Raw genomic sequence first — 14234 nt, forward strand, 5'->3', positions numbered from 1 at the left:
GGACATAAATATATCCTGTCTTTTCAACTTAACAACTGAACAAACTTTCCTATCACAAATCCTGTGGAGTTTTGGAAGACACGATAAATTCCTCTGAAACATGAGATGTTCGGGTCTAGGATAACTTAAGGCCCTAATTTTTAGGTGGAATGCTATTAGAAAATTAAACAAGTTTTTGAACTTTCTCAATCTTTACAGTCTCAAAACAGGATTGCAATGGTGATGTGGCATCCTGTTGCTTTACTTGCAGCAACTGAACTGCTTGATTAGGATGAAAAGGAGAATCTCCTTCACTTGGCTTACCCCTATTCAATAAGGCTGCTGAAAGTCCAGGTGGGACTACCTCTGAGACAAAAACTGTCAGGTCACCACTACCATTTTTGATCCTCATAGCTATGTGAAATTTTCCCAAGATGAATCACTGATGGGTCATTTAGCATCTAAAATTTGCCTCTAATCAATAAGTGTTCAGACTAAGGGAATCATTGTAGTATTCAAAGTTATTGGAGGAAAACAAAACAGAAACTAGTTCCAAGACTTTGAATCATGTCTCTCTATACAACTTAAAGGTAACTCCATTTGACTGGAAAAGAAATCCCTTGGGTGACTTATTTCGTATCAAAGTCTTTTTGAAAATAGAAAATCTACAGTCTCCAAGGGAGACATCACTGTCTGAAGAGAATTTTTCTTAACCAGAAGTTGTGTGCCAACTTAAATACACTAAAACCACAATGCATGTAAGAAGGCATTCACATTTTGCTTGCTTATAGGTACATGGAAAAGCTATTATGAGGATAATCTGTTCAACTATAAAATGGAACAGCCATACATAATGACAAAACCAGATACGAGCTATAAATTGCTTTTCCCCCTTCAGAATTCAGGCAGGCACTCAGTACAATCTTTTGTGTGAAGATAAAACTTTAGCTGTTTGAATAAACAGTGCTTTTAGTCTTGCTTCAGCCTAATACTGCCTGTAAAATACACACAAATAAATGCTGTTTCTTAAACAAAAGGCAGATGAACCTTTGCATTTTCAACAGGTCAGAGTTTTGTCTATGTGATAGGAGGGTGGCTAAAAGTAGGCCTGTCTGAGGATTTCCAGATACAGAGACAGCGAAGTTCACTTACACTGGGTTGCTATGTCCCAGATCTGATTTCCTGGGCACAAAAGACTGGTGAAAAGTCTCTTTGAAGGAAGTAGTTTTTCCACACACTGCTGTCCAATACTGAGGACAAAGAAATGCAACAATGCAACAAACTATTATCTGAAGTTCTGCCTAGGTTTTCCACTGCCCTATCAAAAAAAGTCTGAATTTCTCTCTCCTTACTTTCACATGCCTAGCTGGTATCTCTCATTTTATCTTGCTTGTATTTATGTTTAGTTTCCTTATGTTGTTGTTATGTGCCGTCGAGTCGTCTGCGACTCATAGCGACCCTATGTACAACAGCCCTAAACCCTGCTCTATCCTGTGCCAATCGCATTGCCTCTGACACACCCATCCCGATTACCCCAGTCACTGAATCAATCCACCTCATAGAGGGTCTTCCCCTCCTGCTCTGTCCCTCCACTCTGCCCAGCATGATGTCCCTCTCTAAAGACCTGTCTCTCCTTACAACATGTCCAAAGTATGTCAGACGAAGCCCCAGAATCCTTGACTCCAAGGAGCAGCCTGGTTTAACCCTCTCCAGGATGAATCTGTTTGTTTTCTTGGCAGTCCATGGTACATTCAATACTCTTCTCCAGCACCACAGCTCAAAGGCATCAATTCTCCTTCTATCCTCCCTAGTCATGGTCCAACTCTCTGATGCATAACAAGTGATTGCAAAAACCATGGCCTGTATCAGGAGCACCCCAGTCTCCAGCAGTTTTCTTATAAGTTACCAAAATTCATTGAGACTAGATGGAACACTTTATGTTTTTGTTTTGTTTTTCTTCTTATAGGTTTTATTTTTTCATATACAGAAGAATGTTAGAATAACTCTAATGGTTGGTGATATCTCAAAGATGGACTAACCAAAATTGAGAACAAAGAGGCTAGTGCATAAGGGGCAGGTATTGTCTCCGAGGGTACAAGCTCATTCGCTTGGGAAAAGTTGCCTTACCTCTCTGGACCTCACTTTCTTCATTTATACAATGAGATTAATAATGTCAAGAACAACTGCATAACTTGAATGTCTATCTGTGCTCATTAACTATGCAAAGGCTTTGACTGTGTGGATTACAACAAGCTGAGGCTGACTCTGAGAAGAATGGGAATCCCAGATCATTTGATTGTGCTAATATGAAACCTACACTTGGACCAAGAGGCAGTTGTCAGAGCAGAGCAAGGAGGCACTACATGGTTCAAAATCAAGAAGGGGGTCCGTCAGGGATGTATTCTGTCTCCATACCTTTTCAATCTGTATGCAGAACAGGTCATCCAAGACGCTGGGCTGTATGAGGAGAAATGAGGCATCAACAACCTGTGTTATGCAGATGACACAACCCTGCTTGCTGAAACTGAGAAGGACCTGAAGCGCTTGCTCCAGAAGGTCAAGGACTGTAGCTTCCTATATGGATTGAAGCTCAACATCAAGAAAACAAAAGATTGTCACCACTGCGCCAATTGGCAGCATCAGTATGGATGGTGAAGTGATTGAGATAGTTAACAGTTTTAGTTTACTTGGTTCCACAGTCAACAATATTGGTAATAGCAGCCAGGAAATAAGGAGATGAACTGCACTGGGAAAGTCAGCTGTGAGGGACCTCTCAAGACTACTGAAAGCTGGAGACTAAGGTGCGCCTGATCCAGGCTATATATAGTCTTTGTAATTACACGCTATGCATTAGAGAGTTGGACAGTGACTAGGGATGATAGAAAGATAATTGATGCCTTTTAGTGATGGTGCTGGAGAAGAGTGTTGAATATACCATGGACTGCTAGGAGAACAAATAGATTTGTCCTGGAGAAGGTGAAGCTGGAATGCTCCTTGGAGGCAAGGATTCTGAAGCTCCATCTGACATACTTTGGGAATGTTGCAAGGAGGGACAGGTCCTTGGAGAGGGACATTATGTTTGGCAGAGTGGAGGGGCGGCGCAGGAGAGGAAGACCTTCGATGAGATGGATCGATTCTGTGACTGGAGTGGTAGGAATTGAATGTGTTTGAGATGGCTAGGTTGGCACAGGATAGAACAGCATTTAGGGCTCTTGTACATAGGGTCGCTATGAGTCGCAAGCGACCCAAAGGTACATAACAACAACATAGTGTTAGTTGCAGTAAGGATGACCAAGAAATTAAGGCACTGCCTTTGGGTTGCCGTCTCCCCACAGTTTATGTAGTGCTAGGAATAAAGCCTTATAAACACAAAAGGAAAATATGTAGGGGAAAGGGAGAGACTTTAGATTTGGATTGTTTTCAAATCACCCTTTGCCATCCTTTCCTGCTGAGTGGATTTTAAGAGTTACTTAACTCCTTTAATGTCTTGATTTGCAAATTAGATGCAATGTGCACAAAGAGCCTATAACTTGGGATGTAAAATGGTATAACCATTAGGGGAAGCAGTTTAGAATTTCCTTAGAAAGTTAGTAATAGAAATACCATTTGATCCAGCAATCCCACTACTAAACATACCACTCATACTCATTAATTGCTATCAAGTTGGATGTGACTCATAGCTGACCCCTAAAGCAGGTTTCCAGAGTCTATAAATAATCATACAGGAGGACAATGCTCACCTTTCTCACAGGGATCAGCTGTTGTTGTTGGTATGTGTTGTTGGTATGTCACCTGTGACCCATCTGACCCTATGTACAGCAGCTCTGAAACGTGCCCTGTCCTGAGCCAGTCTCACTGATTCCAACACACCAATCCCCATTGCCCCAGTTCATCTTATTCATCAATTCATCTAATCGAGGGTCTTCCTCTACTGCGCTGTCCCTCCACCCTTCTGAGCATGATGTCCTTCTCCAAGGACCAGTATCTTCTGGTATGTGCGCAGAGTATGTGAGATGGAGCTTCAAAACCCTAGTCTACAAGGAAAAACTGCATTTCACTCTCTCCAAGACAGATATATTTGGGGTTTGGTGTGTTTTTTTGTTTGTTTGTTTGTTTGGATTTTTTTTGTGGTCCATGGTATCGGATTCAAATTGTTCACCTTTGGGTTGGGAACACAACTTCCTACCCATACTCATTAGGTATAAATCCTAAGTAAACAGAAGTTATGATACAAAGTGACACACATACCCCATGCTTATTGTAGCATTATATATAACAGCAAAGAATAGGAAAGAACCCAGTAGATAAATGTCTAAGAAACTCTATTCACCCACAATGGAATATCATACATCACTGAAAACTAACAAAAAATTGATGAAATATTGCACAACAATGGATGAATCTAGAACAAATTAAGCCAAGTGACAGAAGTCAGTCATAAAAGGACAACTATAGTGTAATACTCGTATTATGAAAACCTAAGGAGAGGTTTACACACAGATAGAATCAATCTTGGAGGATTAACAGGGATGAGAAACACAGAAGTAAAAACTAACAGATGAGAAATTGGGTGAAGGCCAAAGCAACACACAATAAGAGTTTGATTCAAAAGTCAAAGTCATTGCCATGGAGTCTGAAGTAATTCATAGTTGACCCTCCAGCTGGTTTTATGAAATCTAAATATCTTTGCTTTTTCAGTTGCACTTTTCGCAAGACAAATCTGGCACAACAAACACTAATGACTGAAGACCAGGTGAGGTGCAAGGTGACATCAAAGACATCATAAATGAAGAAAGTAAAAAAACATTATAAAGACAGAAAGACCAAAATGGATGTCAGAAGAAACTTGATACTTGGCCCTTGAATACAGAGTAACTGAAGCCGATTGAAAGGATGATGAAGTAAAAGGGCAAAGTAGAGTATGTTAAAGGGCAGTTTAAGAAGGCAAAGCCAACTATTATATAATAAAATGTGCAAAGCCCTGGAGTTAGATAGCCAAAAGGGAACAGCATACTCAGCTTTTGTCAATCAGAAAAATCTGAAGAAAGAGTAAAGTCTCAAGCTGCAATAATGAAGAATTCTATAAGCAGCATACTGAAAAGGCAGGAAGAACAAAAGAAGATGGAAGGAATACAGAGAGGTTATATTTTTTAAAAACACAGAACAAAAACAAAAACACTCTCTTTAGTAATGGTCAGATGTGGCCCTCTTTCTTTTTTTCTGGAAGAAATTAAGTATACTGTTGGATTTCTTCCCCTAGGAAGACCAGGTGACAGCTGTGTGTAACAAACACTGAGTTTTAAGGAGAGCAGAAAAAGAATGGTTTAACTTGCTCTCTTGTTCATACGTGAGATTTTCTTGGTTTGAAAGGAAATTTTATTCTTTTGAGAACAGCCACATAATTTTCCTTTAAGTATGTGACATTACATAATCATCACAGATATTAGGAAATAACAAGTCTACACAAGATAGGTCATTTGTTCAGTAGGCAGTCGCCATACGAATTCTGGCTTAGAAAGAGGTCAGTGGGCATTACAGATATTCATGTAAGTGCTTCTCTTGTAGTTATGTACCACTGAGGGGGAACCAACTCATAACTGACCCTCCAGTGGGTTTTGGGAGGCGCAAATTGTATGGAAGGATATTGCCATCTTTCCCTTGAAGAGCAGCTGGTGGATTTAACCATGAACCTTTAGGCTGGCAGCGCAGATCCTTACCTCTAGGCTCCAGAGCTTCCTTGTTGTATACTAAAGAAAGCCCATTTCCTGCCATTCATGCTACAGAGAAAAAGCTGCTCCTCCATGTTGTTGCTAGTTGCCACTGAGGCGAGCATGACTCATAGTGACCCTATGAACAAAAGATCTGAACCCTGCTCTCTCCTGCACCATCCTCACACTTCTTGGCACATAAGAGCCCACTGCAGCAGTCATTTGCGTCAATTCACCAGGTTGAGGGTCTTCTCCTTTGCCAATCCTTCACCCTTCCCAGCATCATGTCCTTCTCTTGTTTATAGACCTTGATTGTGATTGCATTCTTAAAAAGGACTCTAGGTTTGTCAGAGACAGAAGAGTTAGCACAGGACAGAGTAGGCTTCAGGGTTATTGTACAAAGGGTCAATATGAGTCGCTCGCGGCACATAAAAACAACAGGAGCAATTATCTTGCTATCGCCTCAGGAATAAGATCTGATCTTCGAGGTTCCCTTTAGGGCCTGAGTCATTCTGCCATGATCCAGGCAAGAGATCACAGACTAACAGATGTACCCAACTTGATGCTAACCTCTAAATCATGTCACATTAAAGCTAGGATCTATAAACTGATTCCGGGAGGCATCAGATAGCAGTTATGCACTGGCTGCTAACTGGAAAGATTGACAGTTTGAATTTATCAGCTACTTTGTGGCAAAATGATATGAGTCTTCTTCCAAAAGATTTACAGCCTTTGGAAATTCTACATTCTATTCTATGGGGTAGAATTAGAATTAACTTAATGGTAACAAGTCAGGGAGTTTTGTTTTGTCCTTTTGCAAAAGAAAAATGTATAGGTTATTTTATTATTAATAGATGTATGGATTATTTTATATCATTAAAAGGCATGGGTTACTTTCCAAGGAAAAAGTTCCAAAATTTTTTTTTTTAAAAAGGTGACCTGACAGAGTGTGGACATTATCGAACAGTATCACACACTAGCAAAATCCTGCTGAAGATTATCCATAAATACCTGAAACAGTACATTGACAGAGAACTACCAGAAATACAAGCTGAGTTTAGAAGAGGTCATAGCACTAGAGACAATATTGCCGGTATCAAATGGATCTTGGCAGAAAGCAAAGAGTATCAGAAGAATGTCTATCTGTGTTTCATTGATTATGCAAAGGCATTTGACTATACGGATCACAACAAACTGTGGCTAAAAGGAATCACAGAATACTTAATTGTGCTTATGTGAAACCTAAGAACAAAGCAGGGAAACACTGCATGGTTCAAAATCAGGAAAGGACTGTGTCAGAGATGCGTCCTGTCTCTATACATTTTCAATCTGTATGCAGAACAGATCATTTGAGAAACAGGGCTTTATGAGGAGGAATGTGGCATCAGGACTGGATGAAGACTCATCAACAACCTACAATATGCAGATGATACAACTTTAATTGCTGAAACTGAAGAAGACCTGAAGCAATATGGACTGAAGCTCAACATCAAGAAAACAAAGATTCTCACCACTGGGCCAATTGGCAGAACCATGACAGAGGGAGAGGAGATGGAGGTTCTTAACAGTTACAGCTTGCTTGACTCCACAATCAACACTCTTAATACAAGCAGTCAGGAAATAAATAGATGAACTATATTGGGGGAAATCTGCTGTCAGGGACCTCTCCAGAATGCTGAAAAGCAACAATGTTAGTCTAGAGACTAAAATGAGCCTAAACCAGGCCATTGTCTTTGCAATTATTTGTTATGCTTCAGAGAGCAGGACAATGACTGAGGATGGCAGAAGAAGAGATGCCTTCGAGTTGTGATGCTGGAGAAGAGTCTTGAACATACCATGGACTGCCAAGAATATAAACAGGTATAACTTGGAGAAGATGAAACCAAGTTTCTCCTTGCAAGCTAGGATTTTGAAGCTCTATCTCACATACTTTGGGCATGTTGCCAGGAGAGACCAGTCCTTGGAGAAGGACATCCTGCTCGAAAGGGTGGAGGGTCAATGCAGTAGAGGACGATCCCAGATAAGATGGACTGATACAGCAACTAGGGCAATGGGGGTTGGTGTGTTGGTATTAGTGAGACTGGCTCAGGATAGGGAAGGGTTCAGAGCTGCTATATATAGGGTCACTATGATTCACCGGTGACTCGATGGCACATAACAACAACAAAATTTTAAGCTGTATAATGTTTGGATGATTGTTTTTTATTTAAGCTTCTTGGTTAGAGTCAACAGGACCTGATGAGGACCTTTGTATGTAAAAGTCAGTTGTGCCCGAGGGCCTGCAGCCCTCACACTAGTGTTATTTTGGAAGAACATTCTTCTAAGTGGTACTGCACTGGTCTACCAATTTGCTGTACATAGGTAAACTGGGGTTGCTGTGATGCTGAACCCTGTACCACTGGTGTGTCAAATGTCATAATAGTTACCCATGGTTAACAGTTTTGGTGGAGCTCCCAGATTAAGACAGGTTTGGAAGCAGGAGTGGCATCCACTCCCTAAACAACATGCCTCTGGAAACTCATGAATTTAGGGAAATAACAATAGTTATATAACAGCGCTCAGATCTCTTTTTCATAGGGTTGCTATGAGTCATGCTCGACTGGATGGCAATCAACAACAACAAAGAATGAGAAGATAAATTCTAGGAGTAATATGATGCTGCTGTTGTGGAGTGCCGTAGAGTCAGAACTAACCCATATCTGACCCTCCAGTGGGTTTTTAGGGGCGGTAAATTGCACAGGAGACTGCCCATCCTTCTACCTCTGAGCAGCTGGTGCATTCAAACTGCAAGCCTTCGGGATTGCAGTGTACCTTCTTAACACCAGGCCACCAATATCTCCCTTATGATTATGACAGACCTAAAGTTAAAAATATGCTGTAAATAACTCACAAAAATCTGTCCACACATCACTAATACCTGCAAATCTTTACTGTGATAGAATAAGTTAGTTTTAACTTCTGATTGTGCTTTTGTGTACTTCCTTTCTTTTGGGACAGGGGAAATTAACATTACTTTTTCAAAGATTAAATCAAATGGACAATCGAACAAACAAAAAATCCTTCAATAGCAATCAAGGAAAAGATTTATAGGTTAGAATAGGATTACAACCCAGGTTTTTCGTCTATCAGCCCAAATTCCACTCAATGCATAGCTGTACCTCTACAATAATGATTCATGATTTGGGGGGCCTGAACCTCTCTGAGAAAAAGCAAAAACGTCTTTGATTCTCACTTTAGAAAAATATTTATGCATACAATATTTTTTATTCACTTCAAGAAGCTGACAGAGCCTCCTAAACCCACCAAAGCACATAGAACCAAATTTAAACCCTAGGTCTGGTCTTTCTAGCAAAATGCAGTTGGCCAAGGCTCAGTGAGGTGCAATACTACTGTTGTTCTCTCTGACCCCTTTCTTTAATCACTGGAACTCAAGGACTCTTTAAAGGAATACTTCCCACAGGCCAACAGTTGATTATTGTGGTCATTTGCACTTCCTTAAACTCCTCTTGTATACATGGAAAATCAAACAAACCATCCCCCGAAAGCAACATTAAAGGTCTGATTTCAAGCCACAAAACTACAAGAAAATGGAGATCTTTAACCCAACCACATACATACATACATAATCATAGGTGACCTGAATGAGTATTTAGTTGATGACCCAGTTTTTGAAGCAACTATTTCCAATGTGAATTGGTAATTTTAATTTTCTTTGCTTTTTCATCTTAAAGATATATAGAGTAACTTTTACAACACATTCAGGATTCTTGGTATAAAAATAAATTATACAGCAATTGCCCTCAGCAGCAGCCTGTTACTCCAGCACTGATTAGCTTAAACTCCCAGAACATCAAGAACAAGATTTCTATCTTACCGACATAAAACAAAATAAAAGTTTTTTTTTAAAAATTGCCATTCTGACTCCAAGTGGTCTTACAAGGACAGAGCGGAAGTGCCTCAAATGATTTCCAAGGCTGTAATCTTGCAGAAGAAACAAACTGTTACATCTTTCTCCTACAGATCAGCTTGCTGTTGTTATGTATTGCTGGGTTGGAGCTGAATCATAGCTGATCCCCTCCAGCATATTTTCAGAGGCTGTAAATCACATGGGAGGAAAAAGGCTCATCTTTCTCCTGTGGAGCAGCTGGTGGATTGAACTGCTTGCCTTTGGGCTGACAGTTCAATTTCTTATCATAAAGCCACCTGAGCTCCCTACAGAGAAGCAAGTGGGCTTAAATCACCAATCTTTCAGTTGGCAGCTGAGTGTTAACCAGTACACAAACAAGACTCCTCAGCAAACCAATATCCTATATCTATCTGGTAACAACAGAAAGCTTTATATTCAATAAAATGCATTATCATTGCCTTCATATGGGTGGGTAGTAGTATAGAGGGTGGTGAGGAGTACCAAATCCTTATAGTTTTTATGGAAAAGCAGAGAAAGAGGAAACAAACGAGGAAGTCTAAATAAAGGCCAAATTTCTTTTTTTAGGAAGTTTCAGGAGAATCTTTGAGAAATCCACACAAGATCTCAACTATGAGAAGTCATATGTAACCTGATTTCTTCATTCTTACTCATTAGGTTAACTGTAGATACTTTATCACACCCAACTTGGCTAGGCTGGAGTTTAAGCCTTCCATTCTTAGTGTTGGTGACACTTTTTCTCTGCAGACTATGATATATTGACTTTCAATTAGTAAGCAATAATGGTTCTTAGCAGCTCAAGTCTAAACATTTTATACTGATGCCAATATAATGGTCAAAATAAAGATCAACTTTTCATGATCAATATGTATTTTTTAGTTTCAATCATATGACATCACATTTTATTATTTCAATAATCCTATTGCAATCACTTGCTATGCATCAGAGAGTTGGACAATGACTAGGAAAGATAGAAGGAGAATTGATGCCTTTGAGCTGTGGTGCTAGAGAAGAGTATTGAGGGTACCATGGACTGCTAGGAAAACAAACAGATTCATCCTGGAGAGGGTTAAATCAGGCGGCTCCTTGAAGGCAAGGATTCTGAGGCTTCATCTAACATACTTTTTCACATGTTATAAGGAAGGACTGTTCCTTGGAGAGGGACATCATGCTTGGGAGGGTGGAGGGACAGTGCAGGAGGGGAAGACCCTCTATGAGTTTGATTAATTCAGTGACTGGGGTAATCGGGATGGGGGATCAGAAACAGTGCGACTGGCACAGGACAGAGCAGAGTTTAGGGCTGTTGTATATAGGGTCGCTATGAGTCGCAAGCGACTCGACAGCACATAACAACAACAACAACATAAAGTAAGTTTATTTCTATTCCAGGTTAAGGAAGGCTTTTTAGTAAACCATAAGCATATTCATAGCACAAATGAAATATAAGTTAAGGGGTACAAAATCTAAGGAAAATAACATAAAATCAAGGAGTCTTTCTAAGGTTAAACAGATTTAATAATATTTAGTAAAATAAGATAACTGGACACTTAACACTATAAATGTTTAAGAACAGCTGCTTATACCAAGTTCAGTGCCTCAAAGGAGAAGGAGAGAGTCTGTGCCACCAATGATACTTTGCATGGCCCTTGGGGGAAAAGGTCAAGGAATACTTAGGGCATAATTCAAAGCAGATTGGTGCATACTTCTCAGACTATGGTTAAGTCAGTTTCTAAATAACAATTTAAAGAACTGTTATCTTCATCAAATCATTTGAAGCAGCAAGAAATTTCTAGCTTTCACACAGTATTAATAAGAAGACCATGCACAATAGAGATGCTATGCAAACTGACTTACTTTTCAAGAAAAATTCCTACGTAGCATCATAAAAATCTCTTTAGGGTAAAGCCATTTTCTGGCTTACAGTTGCCAGCACATTACAACAAATTTTCTAACTCGAACAAGTCACTCTCTGTAAGAAAAGTTTGTCAGTTGAAAGGAAGAAAAGGAAAGCAAATCTCTCTAGAGGCTTCTTGTTTAAGATCAAATGGCAAATATCCATCAACTGATGCTTTCACCTTTTCAAACCTCACAAATAAAATCAACTCCTGTTAGAAAAGAATTGGGAAGGGATCTAAGGGTTACAGCACTGCCACTGTTCCTGGGTTCAGACTTTAAAGGCTGCTTCACTACAGAAGGCTGCATTATTTTAGACTTTCTCCTCTAAGCTTTGGGGGACGCCTCATAGATTTTAGGCAGGAGAATGGCTTAATGAAATGCTAGCTTAATTTAAGTAAGTTACTTCGGGTGGCAATGTGAAGAAACAATCAAGTCAAAGGAGTGAGAAGTTATTGCAGTGATTGATCCAGGGTAGAGAACAGATTATTCAGAGGAGGACTCAATGGATCTGGTTATTGGTCAGTGTTGAAGGCAGGATAAGGTGTGTGGGCAATGAAGGAAAAGGCCATGACTGAATTATAACTTTTACAAACTACAAACTATTAAAAAACTAGGTTTGCAGAAGACTTATGCATAACTGTGGAATTGTATCTACATTTCCTTACCTTGGCAGCAGAGTTTGATACTCCATGTGTAACATTTCTGATGAGGCCCCCAACATTTCCATACTTTATCAGTCCAGTGACCCCTTCAGACACATCATTCAAGAGCCCCATGGGATTGCCAAGAAAATCCACTGATCCTAGAATACGAGCTGCCTGGCTGAGGAGCTCCTTGCAAACGAAATTGGGAGAAAAATAAAATCAGCACTTTTCTCGATCTTCTGAACAGGGTTAAGCAAAAATGTTAAAAATCACTGCCTTTATCACTGACAATCACCTTTTATCCTTCCCCCCAAAACCTAACAGTGTTCTACAGTAGATGCTCACTCACGGTGACCCTACAGGAGAGAAAAAATCTGCCCCACAGTTTCTTTCCAAGGCTATATTTATTTTTTTCATCAAGTGGATTCACCACCCCCCCCCCCTTTCATTGTCATACATTTTCTCTCGTCCAAGTTTCTCATCAACTCTGCAATGCATCTCTTTTTCTGGATTGTTGTCATACATACCAAGGCTATAATTTTTAAGGAAGTAAATATTTTTCTCTTGCAGAGTAGTTAGTGATACTGAATCTTAGTTAATAGTCCAGTGCTTATTCACTGTGATACAAAAACTTCTATTTAAATTCATTATCAGCTACAAATTAATCTTCTAATTTTTCATGGGATCCACTTAAACTTCTCCCAATAAACAGATCTCAGAAATTGCTTTTAATATTCTTGAAAGTATCCTTTAGGGTAATTTAAAATAAAAATGGCTAAGAAGCAAGAAAGATACCTTATAAATATTTATTAGTATGTATATATCACATTTTTATTTTTATGAATTTCTCTCCTACAAAGAGAGTAATTAATCATCAGCAACAGAAGTCTAAAAGGAAAGGAAAGTTGGGACATAGATTCATAGTGCTTTCCCACCCCCAAATCTCATAAGTTGTGGAGCGAGCCAGGAGTTGGGGGTATAAACATATTAAGGGCGGGCTCATCAAGCAACTTCTAGTGCTTTTAAACCTTCATTGCCTAATTCTAGATTTCAGTAATGCCTGTTTTATCATTATTACAATTAGGTGGTACGATAAATCTCACCAATTAAGAATTTTGAAATGAAAAGGGGATAAAAGAAGGAAGGGTAGAGGAAAGGAGAGAACGTTTTATAACTTTGACAGAAAAGAAATTTATCATGTTGACCTGTCATATTCCTTGAGAATCATGCGTGGCTTCTTATTTTGGTCTTTGTAGTGTGGATAATAAACACAAAATGGAAAACTTATAACTCGATACAAAAAACTTTCAAGTTCAAATCAAGGGCAAATTTCATGGGGTCTAGGATATCTGTTGCAAGGAGACTCATGTTTGGTAAATAAAAGAGTTCACAGTATTTTATGTTATTATTAAAGTATCAATTAAGCCATTAACAGTCATAACTAAACCAGTGGAAGTCCTTGAGACAACTTCTGAGAAATAAGACTTATAGCTCATAAGTCAAGTGTACTGTTTTGGGATTTTCATGATGTTTATGGGCTTCATGGGATTTGACCTGATTCACAGCTCAACAAAAAACCTGAAATGTTTAAGGGGGTTCTCAGTAGTAATGTCTGTCTTGGAATCAATAGTTCCGAACAATGGAAGCAAAAATATTCCTTTTATGTTCCAGTCACAAAGTTAATTTAAAAAGCTTACCTCCTGGAAATGTTTGAGGATATCATTGATGATGAACTCCTTGGTTTCATAAGGATGTACCCGAGTAAATGGATCTAGGTTAATCACAGCATCTTCAAACCGAATCAATGGAAATCCTAAAGTACTTTTTAGAGCCTATTAATTAGAAAAGAAATGCCATACTTTAGTCATATGATGGCCTTTCAGGGCTACAAGTAATATTAACTTGTATATGATAAAAATATAGGAGATGAAAAAGTGAGGAAAAATGGAGTTGCTTTAATAGTTAAAAAAGTCATTGCTAGATCTGTCTTGAAGTACAATATTGTCAGTGACAGGATAATATCTATACGCATACAAGGAAGTCCAGTGAATACCACTATCATTCAAATATATGCACCAACAA

At 39.2% G+C, this 14234-nt stretch overlaps 1 protein-coding gene across 1 annotated transcript in view; it reads right to left on the reverse strand.

Moving 5' to 3' along the window:
- Positions 1 to 14234, reverse strand: part of VPS13D (vacuolar protein sorting 13 homolog D (S. cerevisiae)) — a 424616-nt gene that overhangs the window by 137380 nt on the left and 273002 nt on the right. Inside the window, exons 64-65 of the mRNA XM_006885745.1 lie at positions 13850 to 13984; positions 12174 to 12341 (exon numbers count right to left, since the gene is read on the reverse strand). Of these exons, the coding sequence (XP_006885807.1) occupies positions 12174 to 12341; positions 13850 to 13984 (303 nt within the window). The remainder of the gene's footprint in view (positions 1 to 12173; positions 12342 to 13849; positions 13985 to 14234) is intronic.

This window comes from Elephantulus edwardii, unplaced genomic scaffold, assembly GCF_000299155.1.
Source record: "Elephantulus edwardii isolate Elephantulus edwardi_28Jun2011 unplaced genomic scaffold, EleEdw1.0 scaffold00045, whole genome shotgun sequence".
NCBI lineage: Eukaryota > Metazoa > Chordata > Mammalia > Macroscelidea > Macroscelididae > Elephantulus > Elephantulus edwardii.